A 24,591-nucleotide genomic window follows, 5' to 3' on the forward strand; every position below is an offset into this window, starting at 1 on the left:
GGACTCTGGGTGCCTGCCCTGTGCTTCCCTGAGCCGTGGGGCGCGGCAAAGGGAGGCTGCCGTCCAGGCAACGTGCCGCCACAGTCACTCCCACACAGAGGTCCGCCAAGGTGCAGGGACACTTCCGTTGTCCCTCCCAGGCCCACTCCAGGAGACACAGCTGCCCCCACGGGAGTGACGGAGGCTGGTGGGGAGCACTTGGGACACGTACCCCAGTCCCTCCATCTGCACATCCGGACCCCCCATAGCTGACCAAGCAGACTTACCCTGCAGCCACATTGATGCTGCCGTCACCACCACCATGTGTCCGGGAGGCCTGCTGTGCACACTCTCCTCTCACCACAGCCCTTGATGGAGGGGCATCAGTGCCCTGCTGTCTCAGAGGGGAAACTGAGGGCAAGAGGGTCCAGGGAGCTGCTCGACACGACCCCAAGCGAGGGCAGGGCTGGCCCGCTCGGCTCTGTCTGGCCTTCCTGAGTGGTTTCTTCCTGTCCAGTGTCGCAGTGATGACTCAGAGCTGCCGCGGGTCCCTGTGGGTCCCTGCGCCCTGCTGCGCGTGAGCTCCGGGTGGTGGGGCCGCCTGTGCTGGCCGGGCCAGCTGGGCCAGGTTGGACCTGGCTTCTCTCTCTGAGTGACAGTCGACAGCGTCTGTGGGGAGAGGTCTCCTTCGAGGAGGCCTCCTCTTGCCCAGTGGAGGGCGAGGAGACAATGGCGCCACGAAATCGTCCTGTCGTGGACCCTTCCCCAATTTTGAGCCCTTTCACGGTTGTTATTGAGTCTGGGGGCGCCACTGCCATTTTAAAGAGGGGGAAACTGAGGCTGGGGGATGAGGATGTGCTTGAGGACAGAGGCTGGCAGAATTTTCCCATGAAGCAACGGATAGTAAATAATTTAGGCTTTTGGGGCCCCGTCTCCTTATGGCAGCCCCTCAACTCTGCACTGAGGCCAGAGAGCGGCCAGAGGTGACACAACGGGCGTGGCTGTGTCCAGTAGAACTTTACAGAACAGGCAGCCGGCTGGATTTGGTCCGAGGACCACAATGCGACCCTTGCCCAGAGACCCCTGTTGGCTGCCGCTGGGTCTCTCCCCTTCCGGGCGCTGTGACGGAATCCCGCGGGCAGAGGGCACGTCCCAGCAGCCACCTGTGGCCAAAGTTGCCGGTGGAGGGCCGGGTGCCCGAGACCCCCCAGGGCCTGCAGGCTTGGTCAGTGCCCACTGCTTCCTCCCGACCATGGACGCTGGTTAACCTGACTCCCATGCGGGGTGTCAGATGGAGCTTTGGGGAGCCTGCTGGCCCGCAGCCCACCCAGGCACAGCAAGGAAGGGCTGAATGGACCCTTCCTGCTCACCTTGTCCTCGGACGTCGTTGTCCCCTACTCTATGGCCAGTGCGCCATGAAAAGGATTGGCTCTCTAGTCCTTGCTCCTAAAATTGTTGGTCTAGTTCCTCCACATGAGACCCCCTGCGCCACTGACAGAGGCTGCTCCCACCCCAGCAGCGCAGAAAGCAGCGCAGCGAGGCCCCACGTGGGCAAGCACTGCGCCGGGTGGGCCGCAGCTCACTCCTGCTGACAGGCGTTCTCCTGTCTTCTTTTCCTGATAGTGTCAGCCTATGAAAGCAGAAACCGCTAAGAGGTAAAGCGTTTATTTGAGATCAAAGAATTGCAGTTTGGGGAGCACAGATTCAAGTAGCAACCCAAACAGCGTCCAGATTGCAGGAGAGAGGGGCAGGGTTTTTGTGGGAAAAGGGAGGAAGGTGAGGTGAGCTGTACTGGGGAAGAGTTCATTGGTGCTGGATGAGGCCAGGCTGGGTCTGTACTTCAGAGCTGGCGTGAGATTCGGTCATGGGGCAAAAGGCTAGACTTGTACTTCGTTGATTGGTCAGTGATTAAGTCATCAGCAAAGCCCAATTTCGTCAGTTTTTACAAATGGGATATTCTTATCCTTATTGACTTCTTGGAATGTTGGTGGTTTGGTACAGTTTGGAAGATACAGAAAACAAGATGGGGGCTGGCCCGTGGCGTAGTGGTTAAGTTTGTGTGATCCACGCCGCTTCCACCACCCAGGGTTCGTGGGTTTGGATCCCGGGCACGGACCTACACACCACTCGTCAGGCCATGCTGTGACGGTGTCCCATATACAAAGTGGAGGAAGATTGGCAACAGATGTTAGCTCAGGGCCAGTCTTCCTCACCAAGAAAAAAAGAGAGAGAGAGAAAAGAAAAGAAAAGAAGACGTGCAAGGCAATTCCTCTGAAATGCTTGCTCTGGCTCTATTTTAATATGGCTCCACTCGTGTCATCTTTCACAATAGCTGATAGGAGAGATGCCTCTTTAAAGAAACAATTCTGTATTTGACATGGAGAAGGGACAGCCGCTGAAACGGGAAGGAAGAGCAGCGGCAGGTGGAATCGGGCAGTCCAGTGGCCGGGTGGGTCCTGCCTGCCCGTCTCCAGATCTCTAGAGTGAGGGCCCTGGCATCTGGCCGTGGCCGTCTCCAGCGCCTTGTTAGAAAGCTTTTTGTCTGGAAATAGTTCCAGACTCACAGGAAGCTGCAGCAGCCGTGCTGAGGGGTCCCCGTGCCCTCCTCCCAGCTGCTCCGAGGTGATATCTGACACGGGCGGTGCAAAACCACAACCAGGAACTCGACGTGGGTGCAGGCACCGAGCCCCACTCCCACCTCCTGACACACGGGGACCCCTCCCCTGCGCGAGCTCCCGGCAGCTCCTGGGACGCGGAGGCAGGCAAGTCACAGCCCGCTCTCAGAGCCCCAGTCTGGTCACAGAGTCAAATGACAGACAGACGCTGCAACGGCTCCATGTGAAAACAAGAGGGCAGTGTGTGGTGTCTGGGTGTGCAGGGATGATGGTGGAGCTGGTTAAGTCGCTCTCTCTCTCTGTGCCTCAGTTTCCTCATGTGTCTATAGTGGGAGATCAGGTTGTGTGCATCAGAGATTTCAAGACCGGGGTCCCAGGTCCCCAGCTGGGCCGGGACTCTGCAGATCTGTAGACTGTGTGCGTCAGACTGTGGGGGGCTGCGTCTTCTGGGTGGTGGTGTCCAGAGCTTCTGTCAATTTTCAGAGGGACCTGTGCCCATTGAACCACTGAGCTCAGTGACCTCGGAGGCCATGCCCAGCTGGACCCCCTTGGTGTCCTCCCCATGATGGACACCTGTGGCCTGCCCTGGGGGGACCTGTGGTCCCTGCTCCATGAGCACCAGCCCTGGGCCTCTTGCCCCACCATGGGTCAGCTGGAGGCCGGCCCGTCTTGTCTGCGTTGTTGACTTCCCATGGTCATTGCCCATGACCGCTCTATCCAGCTGCTCCTGGACCACCCCGCCGGGGGCCTGGCCGTGGTCAGAGCACTGAGCCTCCCTCCTGTGTCCCCTGCCTTCCCCCCAGAAAAAGCTCCCCGCGCTGCTGCTGGGCCACTCGGGGGACCTGCGGCCCGGGGAGTTTGTGGTGGCCATCGGCAGCCCCTTCGCCCTGCAGAACACCGTGACCACGGGCATCGTCAGCACGGCCCAGCGAGACGGCAAGGAGCTGGGCCTCCGCGACTCGGACATGGACTACATCCAGACGGATGCCACCATCAACGTGAGTCCTCCAGCCACCATGGCGGCGCTCGCTCCCTGTCCCCCAAGCTCACCCCATCACTCGTCAGTCCTCTTGCTAGAAAGTCCTTCCTTTACATTAAGTGGGGTCTGACCCCTGTGACTTCCACCCACGGGTGCCGAGTGGGCCCTGGGAGTGAGAGACTGCGGCCCTGACCTGAGACAGCCCTTCAGAGAGGTAGGGCCGTAGCCCAAGTTACACAGCCCAGTCGGCATTTCTTAGTTTTTGTTATTGTCACATTGGATGGCACCTTTTGCGTTCACAAAGCCCTTTGTGCAGATGCCCCCGCGCCCACCTCTGGGTCGGGCACTCTTCTGGAAATGTCAGTCACTGTAGAGGCTCCTTGGGGCCGGCAGGATGAGAATTAGGGCCCCACCCTGCGTCCCCCCAGTGCCGCCCAGCCTGCAGGCAGTGGAGACAGCGAAGCGAGGCTGGAGCTAGGTTGTGAGCTCTGTGCGGACAGCACTGGCCAGGTCAGACCCGGTCCTCAGACAGCTGTCCACTTGGCCCCTGTGGGTCTTGGCTTTCTCACCCATGAAATGGGGACAGCAGCCAGGCCTTACGATGTTGTTGGAGATAAAGTTCGATGACAAGTCTCTGCTGGTTAGAGTGATAGTTGGAGGAAGGCTCCAGAACTCGGGGACGGGGCTCCGGGCGCAACTAACGTCGCCTTTCCTCCCCTTGCAGTACGGGAACTCCGGGGGACCGCTGGTGAACCTGGTGAGTGTGCCCTAGAGCAGGGGCCTCTAGTTTTCGTGGGGGGCACAGCCTCGAGGCAGAGATGGGGCCCGGAATGCGGCCCTCGCACCTTCACGCCCGATGGTCAGGAACGCAGTGGGCTGGAGGCCCTGGAGGAGGACGTGCCCCAAGGGCCGCTGGTGCTGACAGAGGCATAAGGGATGACCCGAGACCGCAGCCCAGGCAGGGTCTGTGTGTCCATCAGGGACCTGGGGCAAGGGAGACACAGTTTGGGGCCTGACCCCCTCCCCTGGGCTCCCCGTCCTCGTGTTTACATGAGATGAGATGGGCATGCCACACGACTCAGCATCCAGGCCCCTGGGGTTGGTCCCTGAGTCTGGGCTCTGTAAGGGTGGACCGGGCCATGGGTGGGGACTTCTGGGGGCCACACGGCACAGCCAAGGTCCAGCCTGCTCCAGGACAGAGATGCTTCTTCCCCTGAAGCCAGAGCTCGTGGGAACTCCTAACCCTTGCCATCAGGCAGGGCCGGGGAGTCCAGGGCAGTCCCCGCCTGGACCAATGATGGACTCTCCATCCCCTGGATCCCCCACTTGGCTGGTCCTCCCACCCCGCGAGCTCCCATGGGTCAGGCAGAACAAGTGTGACTTGATCCAAAGCTCGGCCCCAAAGGGGGCCCCTGGTGAGCTGAGTAGGCGGTGGCCTGAATGCTACGTGCAGACATCATTCTTGCCATGGCCGGGAAAGCCCATGCCAGGCTGTGAGGAGGAGCCCCACCCTACACATGTGCCTGGAGTGAGGCCCCCGGGGGCCGGGCAGATCCGGCCCAGGCTGCACCAGCCTCAGGGAGTGCAGAATAGGGGCAGTGAGGGAGGCCAGCTCCGAAGGGGCAGAGAAAGTGGGAGATGCTGGGGAACTGCCCTGGCCTCACTCGCCCCCACCCTGCTTCCAGAAGGAAGGGATAGAGCCCATCCCACAGGCCTCCACATCCTTCTCTGCTCAGCCCTTCACAGTGCTGCCTGGGGGTGCCCTTGGTCAGTGGGCACTGCCTCTGAGGGGGGGCCGCAAGCTTCCCCGGCCAACACTCCCCAGCAATGAAGGGGGGCAGGTTTGGAGGCAAACGGTGGAGAGGTGGGGGTCCCTGACCCAGAAGTGAGCCCGAGGTGCCTTTCCAGGAAGCTCCAGGGCTGCCCCGGGAGCTGTGCAGGGAGGGGCTCTGACAGCCAGGTCAGCTCTGGGAACCGAGCCGTAGACACAGTGCTTTGCAGCTGAGGGCAGCGGTCGCTTGGGCTCCCCCAGTGACGGCCCGCTCTGGTCTCCCGCCCAGGACGGTGAGGTCATTGGCATCAACACGCTCAAGGTTGCAGCCGGCATCTCCTTTGCCATCCCCTCGGACCGCATCACGCGCTTCCTCACGGAGTTCCAGGACAAGCACATCAAAGGTAAAGAGCTCCCTGAGGGGCTGGCTGAGCCAGGGGGCACTGTGCCAGGGCTGGGGCCCCTCCTTCCAGGCTGTGTGCCCTTGCTCACTCCCGACTGGGCCCCGAACTCCTGAGACCCCCAAGAGAGCTCAGCCTCAGCCCCTCTCAGCTCTTCCTCCCCCACCCTCGCTTCATGGCCACGGTCACCCCCTGCCCCTCCACACTGTCCCCTTCTGGCTGAGGATCTCCGCCTTCACCTCCCACCTCCAGCTGCTTGGGCTCTCGGGCTCCACTTGTCTAGGCTGCTCCATAGCTGTCAAAACCTGGTTCTTCCTTCCTTCCTTCCACCCACCCATCCATCCACCCACTCACCCATCCACCCATCCATCTACCCATCCATCCATCCACCCACTCACCCACCCAACCGTCCATCCATCCACCCACTCACTCATCCACCCATCCATCTACCCGACCACTCACCCACCCACCCAGCGACCCACCCACCCACCCATCTTTCCTTCCATCCATTCTTCTTTTCATCCATCTACTCATTCTTTCCTCTGTCTATCCTTCCTTCCTTCCTTCTGTTCGTCCACCCATCTGTCTACCCACCCTTTCTTCCATCCACCCATCCTTCCTTTCTTGCATCTGCCCGTCCCTAGGTACTCGCTCTTTCAGCCCTCTGGCCCTGCAGACTGCCCAGTAGCGTAGCCTCTGCTTCAGGGGAGTGGAGCCCAGCCCCTGACCTTTGGTGGTCACTCTCCTCTCAGCCTGCATCTCCTCACCCCCACCCACACAGGGGAGTCCTGCCCACCCTGCCCACTCCTGGATGGCCATGAGCGTCCATCTGGGAGAGGCCAAGACAGGCATCGGTGGCTCTCCCTAGTGAGGGCATGCCAGTCACCTTCCTGAAGTCAGTGGAGGAGGGTCACACTTCTTCGGCTCTCAGGACCTTTCCTGGTGGCCTCCACCTTCCCACTTGTCTTTTCAACCCAAGTTGAAAGTTCTCCCTTCCGCCATTTTGTCTCCCATGCTCACCTCCTGGCCATCACCCAGACCTGACTCAGCCCTGCTACTCACACCTTCAGATTGCTTCCCTGTCTCCTCCCAGCCCCCTCATCGGCAGTTCGTTGAGAGCAGGGGGCTTCTTCATGCTTTCCCTTTCCTCCACAACCCCGCCAGTCAAGCACAGGGACCCCGGTCCGGTGTAGCCAAGACCTGTGCCGTGAGGACTGGCCACAAGAAGAGACGCTGTCGAGGACTCCGTGTGGTTCTCAGGTCCCTTCTGTGAAGACAGCCTGGAGCCAGGGCAGAGGCAGCCTGCCCTAAAGAAGCTGGAGGCTTCTGTTGCACAGGAGGACAATTAACCTCTTGAGCTTTTTTCCCCTTGGCTGCTAGGGAGCTCAGAACTTGACTCAGGGTTGCACCTTTATACCAGTCATAGCCTTGATCCTTTCTCTGATAGCCGAGCTTTTCCAGTGTAATTATCCTCTGCTTCAGGGGTGCCTTTGACTTGGGCCACCTTCCTGGAAATCGGTGGAGCTGCACTTTGCACAGATTGAGCCGTGTGGTGACCGTTTTGTTAGAAATGGGGTGACAGCATCTGCTTCCTTCTTGCCTCTCAGACAAGAACCCACAGGGGCCGGCGTTTGCTCCTTTGCTGTCAGTGCTGACCTCACCCCAGACCCCTAGGAAACATTCACCCATGTCCTCAGAGCTGTCACCTCCTCCCAGACACGTGGACCAATCGAAGAACCCCATCGATCTTAGCTGAATGACCGAATCGATAATTTAAAATCCTTCTGAAGTCGACTGGCATTCCCTTTTGCTTTTTTTTTTTTAATAAAAATACCAAATTATCCAAAACAGGTTAGTCTAAATTTCTTGAAAACCAACCATCCTTTTATTAAACCCAGGAGGCACTAGTCAAGGTGTGCATCTTGTCCCCATCCAGGAGTTGGGGTGGAGAGGCCCCTGGGATCTTTCAGGCTAAGAGGGACCACCATGTGGGGTCTGGGGGAACCTCGGCCTGGGGTCCAGGAGGCTCTGGGGGCTCAGCCAGTCCTAGGACCAGGGCACCCCTGCGGGGTGTTTGAGTTCAGGGGCTGGCGGTTACCGGTGTCTGTCCCTCTGTGAACAGTGGGAGACGGCTCCTCAGTGGTCATCTCCGGCCTGGGGAGTAGAAACCCTCCCTCATCTCTTGATCAGGGGGTCTCTGTGGCCTGGGAGCAGGGGAAGAGCTGCAGAAGGGGCTGGCGGGGGGGGCAGTGGGAAAAAGGGGCCCAGACGCACATTTCCTGGTCTCAGGGTCACGGGCAGACTCGGGGTCCCACGTGCTGGGTTCCTGAATCTTCCCAAACAGACGAGGACGAGGCGGGAGGCAGGAGCAGGGGCCGAGAGGTGGGGGAGAAGGTTCTATGTTATGGAGCCCCGGCCCGGCCCAGCACCTGGATGGTGCCCTTTGCCTCTCCCGTGTCCCTTCTTCCAGGTACAGAGGCTTAGTGTCCCTGCTGTGACGCAGTCTGGGCTCTCCCCCAGCTCTGCGACGGGCCCCCTTACGCCTCAGCTCTGTCACCTGCAGAGCGGGGCCCATTCAGCCCGAGAGCTGCCCGGGTCTGAGGCCCGCTCGGCGCCGTGGACTCTTGCACAGCCGGGAGCCGGACTCATGGTCTCTGCCCCCAAGTTTTCGCGCTAGTGGAGAGGAGGCCATGAGAGTGCCAACATGTAATGTGACGTCAGAGTAGTGGCCCCGTGGGCCAGCGGGGCAGGGGGAGAGGGCCGCAGGTGAGAGCGTGGGACGCTGGGCTCGTGGGGGGGCCGCGGAGGGTCTTGAGCGGGGTTGGGTGGGGAGTGCCAATTCCAAGAACCCCGCCAGCCCCGGTGCGGTGGGGGGAGGGGGACGGTGTGTCGGTTGCTGGGAGACAGAGAAGATGCCGGAGGCGGAGGCCGTGCGGGACCCAGGGCTGCCTTCCTGGTGGCTGACTTGGGGTGGTGGCAGCGTGGGGTCAGGAGTGCTTGGGTCCAGGATGGATGTTGCACTTTGAGCCAATGGGACTTGCCGGAACGGAATGGAATGTAGGATGTGAGCTAGGGAAAGGAGCTGATGCGGCCGAGGCCGGAGCCCTGGGAGCTGGGAGGCCGTTTCCTGGGGTGGGGTCAGGGGCAAGTCAAGGACTAGCGCTGACGCCCCAGAAGCCCCAGGCGTGGCCTTCCCTCTCGCTGTGGTCTGGGGTTTTCTCTCCAGGTGAAATTCACGTGATACACACGAAGCCCCCTCCAGGGCCCCCGCAGCAGCGATAGAGCGTTCACAGTGCTGTGCAGCCGTCCCCTCGCCAGCTCCCAGACTTTGTCAGTGTCCCAGAGAGCGCTCTGCGCCCCTTACGCGGTCACCCCCACCCCCTTGCTGTTGTTTTGTTACCATCGTTGATGTTCTTGCCTCAGTCCGGTCCAGAGTGGTTCCATGACATGTTTAGAAGGACTCGGACCTCTAGCAGCCCTATGTCCAGTGCCGCATGGCTGGCACGGGTCGTTCAGGGGATTTCCCAACAAGGGTGGGAAGATGAAGGGCTGGTGCTTACAATTCTGCTGACCGATAAGCTCCTCCTGGCCGCCTGCACCCCGTGTTCCTGGAGAACCCCGTGTGGCCAGGCCTGCTGGCTCTGGGTTGGGGGAGGGGGCTCTCCTGCACAAGGGCTCCAGTGGGACGGCCGAGTGGCCTGGGCTGCACTCCGCCCCGCCAGGGCGCTGCTGCCGCACAAGCACCGGAAGCATAGGTTTCTTTCTCCTTGTAAGTGTGACCTTGGGGTTATGAGCAGAGCTGACCCGTGGCTGGACTCATGTCAGGAGCAGGATGGAGGGCCAAGGCCTCCGTCCCTAGGCCTTTCCACTTTCCTCTGAGGACCTCATCTAGTCTCACGGATTTAAACATCATCTAGAGAGTGACTCCCCCAAATTTACCTCTCCGGCCGCCCCTCTCCCCGGCCTCTAGACACAGAGGCACAGCTTCTTGTTGGACATCTCCAGTCCCTGGCTGCCCATCGCCATCCCCTCTCAGTTATGGGCAGCCCCATCCTCCGGATTTCCCACCCCGCATTCAATCCGTCAGCCGGCCCTGTTGGCCCTACCTTGGGGATCTGTGCACCCCGCACCTGCCCTGTCGCCATCTCCAGCTCCACCACCGGGACCAGCCACCAGGGGCGCTCACCTGGGCTGTTGCCCCCTCCGTGGTCCTCTGTCCCCTCCCTGACCCCCACAGACTCTTCCTGCTGCTGGAGGGCTCCTTTCAAAATCTAAGGCGGACCATGGCATGTCTCTGCCCATTCCCTCCGGGCTCCATCTCATTTGGGGTCAAGACCAGAGCTTTCCGAAGCCCACCAGACCCAGGGGGCCGGGCCTCCCGCCCTGCTCTGACCTCAGCTCCCGCGTGGACCATCCCTTGCCATCCATCAGTCGCCTTTGGTGAAATGTCTGCTTAAATATTTTGCCCATTTAAAAGATTTAGGTTGCTTGTGTTCTTATTAAGTTTTGAGAGTTCTTTATACGTCTGGATGAGCCCTTTGTCAGATAAACGGATTGCACATATTTTCTCCCATGGCCTGTCTTTTCATTCTCCTAACTGTCTTTAAAGAGCAGTTTTGTAAATTTTGATAAAGTCTAGTTCACCCATTTTTTAAAATGGGTTGTGGATCTGGTGTTGTATCTGAGAAATCTTTGCAACTGAAGTCAGAAAGATTTTCTCCTACGTTTTCTTCTGGAAGTTTTACTTTCTGACGTTTTAGATTTAGGGCTATGAAGTATTTTGAATTAACCTTTTTAAAATAGTACTAAGTATGAATCGAACTTTTTTGTTTTGGTTTTTTGCTCTGGATATTTAATTGTTCCAGCACCGTCTGTTGAAAAGACTATCCTTTCTGCACGGAATTGCTTTTGCTCCTTCCTTTTGTCAAAAACAAACGAGCGTGTTCTGTTCCCCTTGTCTCTCCGTCTCCGTTACGCCATCCTGATTCCTGCGACTTTACGCTGTCTTGACGTCAGGCAACGTCCGTCCTCTAGCTTCGTCCCTCCTTTTCAAAGCTGTTTTGCTTATTCTAGACCTTTGCTTTTCCATATGAATTTTAGAATCAGATTGTCAATTCCTACCCAAAAACCTCCCGCGGGCATTTTGACTGGGATTGTGTCGAATCCATAGGTGAATTTGGGGAGAATCGTCATTCTGACAATATTGAATCTTCTGACCCATGGACACAGAGTGTCTCCCCATTATTTACTCTCCTTGGCTTCTCTCAGCGGTGTTATCTGGCTCTCAGCGTACAGGTCTTACACTATCTTTCAGTAAAGTTATTAAGCATTTCATAATTTTGATGCTATTATAAATGGTGTATTCTTTTAAATTTAAATTTCTGATTGTTTGTTACTAGAATGTACAAATAAAATTGATTTTTGTATGTTGATCATAAGAGATCCTGCAACCTTGACAGCTCACTTGCAAGTTCTACTAGCTTTTTTCGTAGATTCCATCAGATTTTCTACATAGATGATTTTGTAGTTTGTGAATAAAGACGGTTTTACTTCTTTCTTTCCAGTATGGATTCCTTTTCCTTTCCTGCCTGGCTAGACCCTCCCACAAAATACTGCATGCAAGTGGTGAGAGTGGACATCCCTGCCTCATTCCTGATCTCAGGGAGAAATCTCTAGTCTCTCCCATTAAGTATGATGGTAACTAAAGGTTTTTCATAGGCACCCTTTATCAGGTTGAAAACGTTCCCTTTTATTTCTAGTTTTTATTCGGAATAGATGTGAGATTTTTGCCAGATACTTTTTCTGCATCTTTTGAGATGATGGTTTTCCTGTTTAGTCTGTTAATCAGGTAAATTGCATTTGTTGATTTTTGAGTGTGAACCATCCTTGCATTCCTGACATAAACCTCACTTCGTCATGATGTATCCTCCTTTTTGTGTATTGTTGGATTTTATTTGCTGAAAACACGTGAAGATTTTTTGCGTCTATCTTCATGAGGAATGTTGGTCTAGTTTTCTTTTCTGGTTTGGTGTTAGGATAATGAGTTGAGAAGTTGTTTAGGAAAGACACCCCTCTGCTGTCAGTTCTCTACTACACCACTTCACTTCCAACACTTCCGGTCACCAAATGTGTGAGGTTTTCCCACACCAAGCTGGGTGTCCTTCACTTTAACCCAATTCTGACACTGTGTACCTGGAGATAGCATCCGGCCCCACAGGTTAAGGGCTCAGTCCCAGAGCCTTCCCCCACCCACCTTCACATACATGGCATCACAAGTCCAGGTTGTCACCTGTGGCTATAAGTCAGAGTTTCCCATGATCCCCTCCTTGTCAGTCATTTGCTAGAGAGGCTCAAAGAACTCAGCAAATAGTTTACTTACTAGATTGCCAGTTTGTTATAAAAGTTTATGACTCAGGAACAGCCCAATGGAAGAGACACACAGGTGGGGTACGGGGCCGGGGTGCAGAGCTTCCACGCGCTCTCCGGGGGCACCACTCTCACAGCACCTCCACATGGCCACCAACCCAGAAGCTCTTCCAACCTGTCCTTTTGGGGTTTTATGGAGGCCTCATTACGTAGGCGTGATTGATTAAATCATTGGCCATTGGTGATTGATTCAACATCCAGCCCCTCTCCCCTCCCCAGAGTTGGGGTAGGGAGGGCAAGCGCTGAAAGTTCCAAGCCTCTAATTACATGGTTGGTTCTCCTGGCGACCAGCCCCCGTCCTTAGGAGCTTTCCAAAAGCCACCTCCTTCACATAAACGCACGTGTGGTTGAAAGGGACTTATTCTGAATAACAAAAACCCATTTCACCTTTATAGCTCTGGAGCTATTTCAGGAGCTGGGAGCAAAAGATGCCCCTTATAGCTTTTCTCACTTAGGAAATCACAAAAGTTTTAGGAACTAGGTGCTAGGAACCATGGATGAAGACCAAAATATCTATTTCTTATTATAAATTACAAGATCACAGAAGAATTCACTTATTTTTAGTTTTCTAGAGGAGTTTGGGTAGAATTGATACTATTTCTTCCTTAAACATGTATATAATTCTCCTGTGAGACCCTCTGGGCCTGAAGTTTCTCTATGGGAAGACTTTTAACACAATTTCAATTTCTTTAACAAATATAGGGCTATTCAGGTGCTCTATTTCTTCTTGATTGAACTTTGGTAGTTTGGAAATTTTGGGAAATTTGTCTGTTTTATGTAAGTTGTCAAATTTATTGGGATCAAATTGTTCTTAATAGTCTCTTATTATCCTTTTAATACCTGTAGAATTTGTAGTGATGTCACCACTCTCATTCCTATCAATATTTGTGTCTTTTCTCTTTTTTCCTGATAAGTCTGGCTAAAAGATTATCAATATTATTGATCTCAAAGAATCAGCTTTTGGTTTTTATTTTCTCTGTCATATTTCTCTTTCATTGATTTCTATTTCATTGATTTCTATGCTTTATTATTTCCTTTCTTCCGTTTACATTGGATTTCATTTTATCTTCTTTTTTCTAGTTTTTAAGGAGAAGGCTGAGGTCATTGATTTGAGAACTTTCTTCTTTTCTAGTGTTTAGGGCTATTAGTTTCCCTCTAAGTGCTGCTTTACCTAGATCTCACAAATTTTGATATGCTGTATATTCATTTTTATTTCATTTTAAATACTTTCTAATTCCCTTTTTGATTTCTTCTTTGAAGATGTGTTGTTTAGAAGTGTGTCATTTAGTTTTTAAGTTATTGGGAATCTTGTAAAGACCTTTCCATTATTGATTTCTAGTTTAATTCCAGTGCAGTCAGAGAGCATACTTTTATGTGATGAAATTTTAGAAGTGTGCTGAGACTTGTTTTATGGTTCAGAATATGCAAATGCTATTTCTGGGTCTAAGACATCAGCTAAGTCACAGTCTGGAGCAGTTGTGGGAGAGAGGTGAGCTGTGTGTATCACGCTCCAACTAAAGGACCGGCCGGGCACACGGGTGGTGCTCACTGGGCGTCAAGGATTAATATTATTATTTATGGGAAGGTGGGGAGATGACGAGTCCAGATCTGAGCAAGGCAAGTTTGGGGAGACTGCGGGTGGTGGCTGGAGAGGGAGCCCTGCTGGCTGCTGGGGGCTGGGTGTGGAGCTCAGCAGGACAGTGGATATGGGAGTGATGTGGTTGATGGTGCCTGAGAGTGAGGGTGGCATGGAGCTACCAGACCAGAGCGAGAACATCACCCAGCCCTTCAAGAGCAGCCGGGAGGACAGAAGTGGCTCTAGGCTCTGGGCGCCTGACCACAGGGGGCTGGGTTGGCCCAGGCAGTGGCTCCTGCTGCCGTCTGCTCCTGGGGCATCTCTGCTCGATGATCTTCATGATGCTCTAACTGAGTCCTGTGGTCTTTGTTTCCAGACTGGAAGAAGCGCTTCATCGGCATACGCATGCGGACCATCACACCCAGGTGACTGTCTGCCCCCTGCTGCCCCTCCATTCTCCTCCCAGACCCCGGCCTGGCCTCTCCCGGCCACCTTCAGGGCTCCAGTGGGCCAGACGCACTTAGGCTTCTGAGCTTTGCTCTGGCCTGTCCCTCTGCCTGGGATGCCTTTCCCTCCTTTGCCTAATAGATTCCTTCGGCTCCTTCAGGACTCCATTCAGGTGCCCCCTCCCCCAGGAAGCCTCCTAGATTAGTTTCCTGTGGCTGCCATAACAAATTACTGTAAACGTGGTGGCTTGAAACAACAGAAATTCGTTCTCTCACAGTTCTAGAGGCCAGAGTCCAAAATGAAGGTGTCAGCAGGGCTGTGCTCCCACTGAAGGCTCTGGCTGGGGGGGCGGGGGGGGTCCGCCCTGCCTCTCCCAGCTCCTGGTGGCTCCGGTTTCTTGGGTTGTAGTTGCGTCACTCCAGGCTCTGCCTCTGTTGTCATGTGGCTCCTCCCCGTGTGTCTGTGTCCAGCCCTCCCTCTCCTTTCTCTTATGAAAACGTCAGTCTTTGGATGTAGGGCCCACCTGAGTCAGGACAATGTCCTCTTGAGACCCTTAACCACTTGCATCTGCTAAGACCCTGTCTCCAAACAAGGTCACATTCTGAGGTCAGGGGTGGACACGAATTTTGGGGGACACTATCCTACCTCCCAGGCCACTCAAGCGGGAGGAGGTGCTTCCCTCCCCAGCACCACAGTGGTCCCATGGTCTTGGAATTGCCCGTCCGTGCCCCTCCACCTTGACCGTGGGCTCCTTGGGAGTGAGGACTGTGTCCTCCTCGTCCCTCTGCTCCATCCCAGCACCAGCTGTACGACAGAGTGGGCGCCTGGAAATCCTGAATGAGTGATCTAAAGAAGGGGGTGGGGAGGAGGAGGGAGAGCGAGGAGGGAAGGGAGGCAGGCAGGGAGGAAAATGCAAGGATTGAAAGGAGAAAGAGGTCACTGCACTGGGGAGCTCAGGGAAGAACCGTTCAACTGGCCACACGCTCAACCCCACACAGTCCCTGAAATGATCCTTCCTCCTGTTCCAGCAGCTCGTAATCTAGGGATTAAATCTGAAGGCAATTTGTAATCAAGACCAATATACCTTTTTTGTGCCGGTGTGTGTGAGGAAGATTGGCCCTGAGCTAACATCTGTGCCAGTCTTCCTCTATTTCATGTGGGACACCACCACAGCGTGGCTTGACGAGCAGGGCTAGGTCTGCACCTGAGATCCGAACCTGCGAACCCTGGGCCACCAAAGTGGAGCACACAAACTTAACCACTACGCCACTGGGCTTGCCCCCCAGTTTATCTTTTAAATGTGTCCTTTCTTTCTTTCATCCGGCCATCACACCAGCCATCACACCAGCCATCACACCAGCCATCCAGTCTTCTATCCATTCCATCACTCATCCATTGTCTGTTCATCCCTCCTTCCAACTGTCCATTTATCCGTCATTCCTTCCTTCCATCCGTCCATCTATCCCTCTTCCTTTCCTTCCTTGCTCTCATCCCTCCTCCCCCATCCTCCCGTGTGTCCATCGTCCTCTCCGTCCACACTGCTAGCCACCCACCTTCACTGAGGTTTCTCTGGAGGAGCCGTGTCGAGTAGGGGACACAGACAAGAGCCAGTGACGACCCAGAGTTGTCCGAGGCAGGACGGCGGTGTGGGCGGCAGCCCGGAGGAGGCTCCTTGTCCAGCCTGGTGGTGGAGGGAGGAGGGGGCAGCTTCGTACCAAGGAGTCAGTTTAGAGGCAGAAGCTGCCCTTTAACAGCGGAACTGTCCTTTCAGTTTGCTGGAGGAACTAAAGGCCAGCAACCCAGACCTTCCGACGGTCAGCAGTGGCATTTATGTGCAAGAGGTTGTTCCAAATTCACCTTCTCAGAGGTAGGTGCCACCAGAGGACACAGGGAGCCCAGATGGGAGGAGGTCAGACATGCCGGCGGGCGGGGTGGGTGGGCATGGGGCCTGGGCTGGGCCTGCTTCACTGACCTTGAATGACCTTGTTCTTCTTGGCAATGTGACATGATGTGGAAGTGGCGGGTGGGATTCTGGCCTGTTCACTAAGCCCGGGCCAGGCTGGAGGGATGAAATATGCTTTAGAGTCTTGGCCGTGCCCTTTCCTGGCCCAGAACATCCTTTCCGTCAGGTCTGGGGAGACAGAGCGGGGAGGCCCCGCCTGAGCGAAGCCGCTCCAGGCTGACTCTCCCCAGCCCAGCGGGCCAGCCTGTGTCTCCCTGGACCTGTTCCCTCTTCCACAAAGTGGGCATGACTCAGCCCTCTCTACCCTGGGGAGAGTTGTCAAGATCAAATGAAATAAAGCATTGCTTTCTTTGAAACCGCCAAGAACTAGAGAAAGGTTGAAGTTGCGACCCCGGGAGCTGAGGCAGACCGTGCGGCAAGGTTACCACATGTGAGGGATCTGTCGGTCCCCTAGACGGCTCGGAGGAGGTCGCTTCCCTCCTGTGCGCTGGGTCTCCATCAGCATGGTGGGCGGGCTGCATTAGCTCAGTGCTTCTAACCTGTAATTCCTGAGCTGCAGGGAGTCCGTGCTGGGCTCTGGCTGCTGTTGGGGGCGAGGCAGGGCATGGGTGGGAGGGGCCGGCCCCAGCCCCCACGGCCCCTTTGGCCAAACAGGAACCCTCTGCCTGTTTCATAAACTCTGCTGCTTCAGGAGGCCGTGCGGAGGAGGCGGCCCCACATGCCCTTCTGTGATGAACACAGATAGCACCATGCTCAGCCTCCAGCGGCCGCAGGGGAAATGGTAGAAATACAGACCTGTGAAGCCACAGAAGAGCCACCAAACTCAGGCTGTCGATCGGGCTTGCTGCACACTGCTGACTCTGCAGCGGTGGTTCCAGGAGCGGCCACGCGCAGGGCGCCCGAGAGCCGGGGAATGAGATCAGTGGGGACGGTGGCACCGCTGAGCCTGGCGGCGGTGTGAGCCAGGCGTTCCCCACGCGTTGTCTGCCTTATCCTCCGTGCAGCCCCTCAGGCTGCTACTCCGTTTCCAGATGGAAACTGAGGCTTAGAGAAGTACTCCTCCCAGGCCACACCGCCAGCACGTGTGGATCTTGGCACTGGCACCCACGTGTCTAACCACCACGCCACCTTGCCTTGTCCTGGGTGGAGGGGAAGGCGGCGGCGAGGCAGGTGCAGGAGGGAGGCCGGGCAGCGAGCTCTGCCTCTTCTGCACCCGTCTTAGTAATGGCAGCAACGTTAGGATCAAGGCCCTGGGCCTCATTGTAATTTGCAAAGTATGTTCCCACGTAAGACTGCAGATGTGGAAACTGAGGCTCAAAGGGGCAAAGTGCCTGGCCCGAGGCTGCCCAGCTAGGAGGGCTGCAGGCAGAGCTTGAACCAGCCCTTCGGAGGTGTGGAAGAGCAGGCCGAGAAAGTGCTTGCCCATCTAGGACCCTGATTTCCACCTGGCGCGAGAGCCTTGCTGTCAGGGCTCTGTCCTTACCTGTTGAGATGATTTCTGGTGAATCACTGCTGTTAAAGTGGATTGTGCCCCGACCCAGGCCAGCCTTGTGGGGCGTTGGGGTGACTCTGTGTCTCTCCTGTTGGCAGAGGGGGCATCCAAGATGGCGACATCATTGTCAAGGTCAACGGGCGCCCCCTGGCGGACTCCAGCGAGCTGCAGGAGGCCGTCCTCAACGAGTCCCCGCTGCTGCTGGAGGTGCGGAGGGGCAATGACGACCTGCTCTTCAGCATTGCACCCGAGGTGGTCGTGTGAAGGTGCGGCCGCCTGCCTCCATCGCCGAGCTCCAAAGCCTGCAGTCGAGGACGGGCGCCGGCCGAGCGGTTCCGTCCAGAGCCACCGGCCACCGCAGGATCAGGACGAAGGACCGAGGTCGGTCCTCAGCAGAGCCAGCAGCCTCCTCCGGGCCGTCCAGGGGCAGAGCCACGGGCTGGGCTTGGCCAGGGGCCACATCTCAGCCTTTGGGGAGCGTTGGCTCCCACATCATGGTGCCCAGGGGGCCAGCCCAATGTCTCCCTCATACAAATGCTCCTGAGAGCCACCTTCCAAGTTCTCGGGAGATCTAGAAAACTCCTCTGTAGTCCCTGGAAGTCCCAGCCCCTCTCCCACCTTCCTGCCTTTGCCCTGTCGATCCCTCTGTCTGAAATGCCCACCATCCTCCTACCCCACCCTCCCCGCACCACCGACTCCCACCTGCTCAGGTCTCAGCTCTCAAGCCTCCTCCTCCCCTGGGAACACCTCCCAGGCCCCCGCCCCCGAGCCCAGTACCGCAGCGCCCACCACGTTGAATGCCCAGGGCTGTCTGCCCCGCCAGCCTGGAGCCCCCGGTGGGCAGGCCACTTCTGACCCCCCTTGAGGAGGCACCGAGGGGATGTTCCCCGGCTGCCCAGTCCAGCCCTGTGGCCGGTGCTGATGCTCCCCCTTCCCAGGTGGGAGCGAAGCTGGAGGAAAGCAGAGTGTGTCTGACATACTCTGGGAGGCAGGCGTGTCCTCCTGGAGGTGACTGTGGAGCAGAGCGGGGAGGAAGCTGGGACCTGCCAGGGGAGGGGACTGCAAGGACTGAGCCAGCTTTGCCTCCCTGAGCTGTTCTGGATGGAGCAGCTGACTGCGGACTCGCCCCTGAGCGGCAGCGGGAGGCACCCAGCAGCCGGGCGCGTGTTTCTAGGTGTGGTCGTGAGCTTCGCTGTGCGTTGATTCCCCATGTTGCCTGTACTGTAAGTTTCTCTACTGTATGGAAATTAAAGTTTACAAGTGCGCAGTGCCGAGCCAGCAGGGTCTTTGGGGCTGCCCGACCCCCACCGGCCACAGCTTTTCCTGAGACCACAGCCATCAGGAGGCATGAAGACCTGGGAAACCGCCTCGAGCCCAAAGACAGCCCCACACAGCAGCTGCCCGGCCGCTTGGCTCCTAGCTCCCCCACTTATTCCGGCTCCGTGGCCTCAGTCAAGACACCCCCTGCCCCTGCCCTGGCCTCTCCCCCTGTCCGGAGGGACACTGGGACCACCGATGTCCTGGTAGCTGGAGCAGCTGGTAAGGTGCCTGGCTTACAGAGAGCCCCAGCTGAGCGTGCCAGTGGCTGAGAGAGCTTTCCCTGTGTCTGCTCCGTGTCCCCCTCACCGAAAGCCGCCCAGCCTCGGGGAATGAGGCAGAAAGAGACAAAGCAGGGACACGGCCATGGCGGGGGTGGGGCTGCAAGCAGGGCGCTGAGAGCTAGGACTTGCCCAGGGCGAGCTCCTCGGGTAGAAGTGGAGGCGTTGGGACCAAGGCCGAGGGGCCCGGCCTGTGTTCTGGACCGCCGAGCCCAGAAGGATCGAGGCCCCCTGGGCCAGCCCTTGCTGAGGAGCACGGTCTGTCCTCAGCTGGCATCTGGGCAGCTGTGTGACCACAGGCCACCTTCTCTCGCTCGGGGTTGGGGGGTGAACTGCAGAACTTCAAGCCCCTCCAAGCTCTGAAAGTGTGAGAGTCAAGGGTCCAGATGACCCCACCACGGGGCTGATCGTAGGAGATGCTTCAGGTGGCCATGGCAGCGGCCGGAATCCTATTTGTTACCTAGGAGTGACCTGCAGGAGATCCCTGGAGACTGGCGTGCCGGGCGTTGGTCACACTGGGTGTGGCTGGCTGTGAGCACTGCAGCCGGCCAGATGGGGGGCATCAGACCAAAGAGCAACAGCACCTGGTGCAGAAAAGGACCCAGAACGGTCCCCAGCAGCTCGTTAATGTGGACGCTGTGATCTTTTCACCATCTCAGAGTCACAACCCCCAGGCTCAGATTGTCATGTGAACTGAGAACCCCCACTCTCCAGCCGCACCAGGCCCTGCTGGGGAAGCAGGGGGCCCGGCACAGAGGCGGCCCTGTCAGATGCCTCCCAATCCCACTGTGCCTCCGTCCATCCCCCCACCCCAGTCTATCCTGATCTGGCCTCGGACAGTGGAGCCCGTCCCACTGTCAGCATCTTCTAGAGAAGTCAGAGCCTAGCCAGGAGCCTGGTTCAGCCCACCCCGTGGGGCTGCCCACCTCCCAGCCTGCCCCCATCCCTCCGCTCCCACCCAGAGTGGGCCAAACCCAGCAGGCCGGGTGCCATCCCAACCCCACTTTGTCCCTGCCCACCCCGAATCTAGAACAGTCCTGATGCCCAAAGTCCGTCCACCCTCCCAGGCCTCTCCTGTCACTCCCACCGGGCTTTCCCCACACGCCCTGCAGGATGCTGCAGGAATGAGGCTGCAGACCAAGGCTCCTGAGAGTAAGGAGCCGGGGCAGGCGTGGGGCAGGAGTCTGGACGAGGCCGCCGGTGTGTGGGCCTGAACTCGGGAGAGGATAAGCTGGAAGCCAGGCGTTGAGAGCCAAGCCATGAACTTGCCCAGGGCCAGGCGGCTTAGAGGGATCTGGAAGATGGAGGCAGGGTCCATTCTGTCTCCAGGCAGGGTCCTGGCTGGCTGTAGTGTGCACTCACACGCTGGGGGTGGGCTGGGGCCTCTCGCGTCGCTTCTTGTGAGGGCAGCAGCCTCGTCATGAAGCCGGCTGCCTTGCCTGGCCCTACTCACCTCCCAAAGGCCCCACCTCTGCATCACTGGGGTTATGGCTTGGGCATCCTGGGTGGACACAATCCAGTCCACAGCACGGAGACTGAGGCAGCGGGGAGAGCAGCCAGATGAGGCGCGTGGCCCTGAGCTGGTACCTCTGGAGATGCTCTGAGGAACCATGCAGATGAGCTGGGAGGCCACCCCCGGGCGTGGGGGGCCGGCCGTGTGCACCCACAGACACCTTCCTCTCTCCCTCCCACATGCACGGGGCCTGCCCTGGGGGGTGTCAGGTCCCGGGCATTCTGGCTGCCCTACCCAAGGCTGAGCTAGCGTCTGTGGTGCTGGAGAGACCCTCGGGTGGAGGGGCAGAGGGATGCAGGCTCCATCCGACAGCCAGCCCAGAGCTGTCCCTCATGGCTGCAGGTGAGCTCGGAGGTGCTAGGGGCATGGTGGGGGCATGCACCTGCCCAGTGAATGCCCATCGGTCCACACATTTCCAGAGCCCCAGACAGGCCACTGGCTCCCACCCCAGGGCATTTCACAGACCTTCCTTAGCCCTGAGGTCTGGAGCAGTGAGGGAGGGGCAGGGGCAGGCTCAGGCCTCGGGGGGGTGGCTGCTGCTCAGAGGGGGCCAGGTGGAAGCCAGGCCCTGTCTGCTGCAGTAAGCAGTGGACTAGATGTCACAAAGAAGGTTCCTGACTCAGGGTCTGCCCCGAAATGTCACTTCACATCCTCTCACTCCCCGCCACCAGCTCCCAGCTGACCATGGCCGACTCCCACTGGCCTCAGGTTGTCCATGTGTGAAATGGGTGGGTGGATATGGGGAGCTCTGGGCTCCGGAGTCAGCGGCCTGGGCAGTGGCCTCTGTCCCTCTCTGGCTGACCTCTGCGGGGCCCTCAGCTCCGAGCTTCTGCATCCAGCGGGGCCGGTGGTTGCACCCCCAGGAGGAGGGACCCTCACCCGACGCTGGGGGCTGCCCACTCGCTGGCCCCGGCTGGCCCTGCAGCCGTGGAAGTGGGCTATGTGGTGCTCCAGGCCTCTGTCCTCTGCCAGCTGCTCGCCCCCGGCCAGGCAGAGCTGGCCTCCCGGCGGCTCCTCCAGCTGCACTTGGTGAAAAACAACTTTTTTGGAGCCGACCAGCTGCCGCCAGAGCCATCCATTGTGCAACCCTCCAGGCTCCTGGCGCAACCCCCAGGGCTGGGCCCGCAGCCCACCCTCCACTGTCAGTCCTGGAAGCTGTAAACAGAGTGCTGATGAGGCCAGCTCCTGCAGGGAGCAGACCCCTGTTCCAGCCCAGCGTCCCACAGACTCCTGGAACTCCAGAAGGACAAGCCCGGAGGAGCGTCACAGCTCCCTGTGACCAAACACCCCACTGGACAGAGGCGGAACCTGAGGCCCAGAACGAAGGACTTGGGGGTCACATGTGAGCTCGCGGCTGCCTCCAGGGGCCCAGGGCTGAGCTCCTGGCTGCCCCTCAGGCTGGGCTGGAGCAGGCAGCTGTGGCTGAAGCTGCTGCAGGACCCACCTCCACTGCCCAAGCCGTGGGGCTGCGCCAGGATCTCCAGGAGGGGCGGCTGCTCCCCTCCAGAGTCCCTCCCTGGCCCCTCCAGGATTAGCGGATCCAGAGCATGGTGACCCAAGATGGAAATTCTGGAACGGGTCAGAGTCGAGGGAGACAGCAGGGGAGCTGGCACTGTTACCCCAGCCTGGAGCAGCGCCTGGGGTGCCCGGGGCTGGGGCCCGCCTGCCCACACCTGCCCCAGCTCTGCGTCTATACACAGCGTCCCGCCTCCAGTCACTTCCCTCCCCTCCCCCCGGAGACTCTCATCTCCCCGGCTCAGCGGCTCTGCTCTTGGTTGGTGTTCACCAGGCCTTCCAGGATCCCCGGCTGCTCTCCTCCCTGTCCTCTCCACTCCTTTTCTCAGCCCTGGCCTTTGTGCCAGCTGCTCTCTCTCCTCTCCTGGGCTCCCCTGGGCCTGCTTCATTCCCAATGACCATCCCCTCTGTGGCTGGGCTGAAAAATGTCCCCACAGGTATCCACATCATAACCCCCGAAACCTGGGAGTGAAACCTCACGTGGCCAAAGGGACTGTGCAGCTGTGATCAAGTGAGGGCTCCTGAGATGGGAGGTGATCCTGGGTTCTCTGTTGGGCCCCAAGTCACCACAGAGTCCTTTTAAAGGGAGGCAGGAAGGTCAGAGCAGAAGATGTGACAGTGTGGTGGCAGGGGAAGGGGCTGAAGATACAGGGACTCCTGGAAGCAGGAGACACTGTCGTCTTGCTGAAGCTTTGCTGTCTTACATTCACGTTTAGACGCACAATCCAGCTGGAACTGACTTTTGTGGATGGTGCAAAGGAGAGGTTTTTCCATCTGGACATACGAATATCTAATTGCCCCCTAGAGTATTTAAAGGGCAATTCTCTCCTCCTTTGTCGTAAACCAAGCTCCCAGATATATATGTGTGTAGGTCTGCTTCTGGATGCCGTCGTCCTGTTGACCTTTCTGTCCTTGCCCAGTGCCCCCGTCTTAATTGCTTGAGCTTTGTGAAACACTGCGTTATCTGCTACATGAAAGCAGCCACCTGGTACTTTTGCTCCAAGGCTGCTTGGCTGGTCTTGACTCTGCTTTTCTGCACATGGGTTAGAACAAGTTTATCCAGCTCCACGTCTTGTCAATGTGATTAGAATGGCACTGAATCTCTAGGTCAGTTCCAGAGAGGTGACATGTTTATGACATTCAGGCTTCTAATACATGAACATGAGTATTCCCCCATTTATTTAAATTTTCCTTAATTTCTCCCAATAGTGTTGTATAGTTTTCTGTGTAGATATCTTATATTGGATATTGTATATAGCTCCACATTTTTAGTTTTCTAACTGTTGCTGATGTAAAGACTTGTTTTTATTATTTCTTCTTATTTTTAATGATTTTTTTATACTAACCTTATATCCAGCAACCTTGCCAAAGTCACCAGCTAATTCAAACAATGTATCTGTAGGTTATTTTGGAATTTCTATCTACTCAACCACGTCATTTATAAATAATGAGTTTTAATTCTTCCTTCCCAATCCTAACACCTTTTATTTCTTCTTCTTGCCATACTGCGCTGGCTAAAACCTCTCGTTCAATGTTGCGGAGAATTAATGATAACAGACTTCTTAATCTTGTTCCTGATCCCAAAGGAGACTTTCAGCATTACGCCATTGAATATGTTTGCTTTGGGTTTTTTGTAGTTACCCTTTATTAGCTTAAGTTCTCTTTTACTCCCAGTTTGCTAAGAGTTTTTCTTATTCAAGAAAACTGAATTTTAACAGAAGATTTTTCTGCTTCTACAAAAATGATTAAATTATTTCCTCCTTTGTTCTGTGGATGTAGTGAAATACATTGATACAGAAATGGTTCACCAACGTTGCATTACTGGACGTTTTATTTGGATGTATTCTCCTTTTTAAATATTTTTGCTGAGATTTTGCCTGATATTTTTGTGTTCCTAGGTACAGCTGGCCTCTAATTTCCTTTTTCCTGATGGCCACCTTGGAGTGTGCTCAGGCTTGCTCTGACCTCATAGACTGACTCGGGCAGTGTTTACTCTTTTTCTGTCCTCTGGGAGAGTCCGTGTAAGACTGGCATTAGTTCTCTCTTAAATAGTGATAGAATTTAAAAATAGGCATCTATTCTTGGAGTTTTCCTTTGTTTAAATAGTGGATTCTATTTCTTTAATAGACACAGAACTGTTCATATTTTCTATTTCTTCTTGTGTCAGCTTAGCTAAGTTGTATTTCTATGGCAATGTGTTCATTTCATCTAAGTTTTCAAAATATTGACATAAAGTCGTTCGTAATTTCCTCTTTTTCTTTCTTTAACACTTTCCATTCTCCAGTTATGTCCCATTTTCATTCTTGACGTCACCAT

At 56.4% G+C, this 24,591-nt stretch overlaps 1 protein-coding gene and 1 long non-coding RNA gene across 8 annotated transcripts in view; one reads left to right on the plus strand and one right to left on the minus strand.

The window, feature by feature from the left end:
* Positions 1-20,134, plus strand: part of HTRA3 (HtrA serine peptidase 3) — a 38,073-nt gene extending 17,939 nt beyond the window's left edge. The window contains exons 4-9 of one of the 3 annotated variants that reach the window (XM_014855254.3): positions 3,398-3,592; positions 4,298-4,330; positions 5,634-5,748; positions 14,124-14,172; positions 15,966-16,061; positions 17,748-20,134. In XM_014855254.3, coding sequence (XP_014710740.3) covers positions 3,398-3,592; positions 4,298-4,330; positions 5,634-5,748; positions 14,124-14,172; positions 15,966-16,061; positions 17,748-17,913 — 654 coding nt within the window. In that variant the 3' untranslated portion in view covers positions 17,914-20,134. Of the gene's footprint in view, positions 1-3,397; positions 3,593-4,297; positions 4,331-5,633; positions 5,749-6,909; positions 11,338-14,123; positions 14,173-15,965; positions 16,062-17,747 lie in introns of those variants that run through there. The other 2 variants (XM_044767895.2, XM_044767894.2) reach the window with 2 other exon arrangements.
* Positions 14,179-17,741, minus strand: LOC123284823 (uncharacterized). 5 transcript variants are annotated; one of them, XR_011502383.1, is made up of 4 exons: positions 16,953-17,741; positions 16,167-16,740; positions 15,748-15,875; positions 14,179-15,420 (listed from the first exon to the last, which is right to left on the minus strand). It is a non-coding gene; the product is annotated as an uncharacterized lncRNA (long non-coding RNA). The 5 variants fall into 5 exon arrangements; XR_006526216.2 differs by having other exon boundaries at positions 16,167-16,325; positions 16,583-17,741; XR_011502382.1 differs by having other exon boundaries at positions 14,179-15,040; positions 15,279-15,420; positions 16,167-17,741.
* Positions 20,135-24,591: the final 4,457 nt, after the last annotated feature.

This window comes from Equus asinus, chromosome 3 (assembly GCF_041296235.1).
Source record: "Equus asinus isolate D_3611 breed Donkey chromosome 3, EquAss-T2T_v2, whole genome shotgun sequence".
Classification (NCBI taxonomy): domain Eukaryota; kingdom Metazoa; phylum Chordata; class Mammalia; order Perissodactyla; family Equidae; genus Equus; species Equus asinus.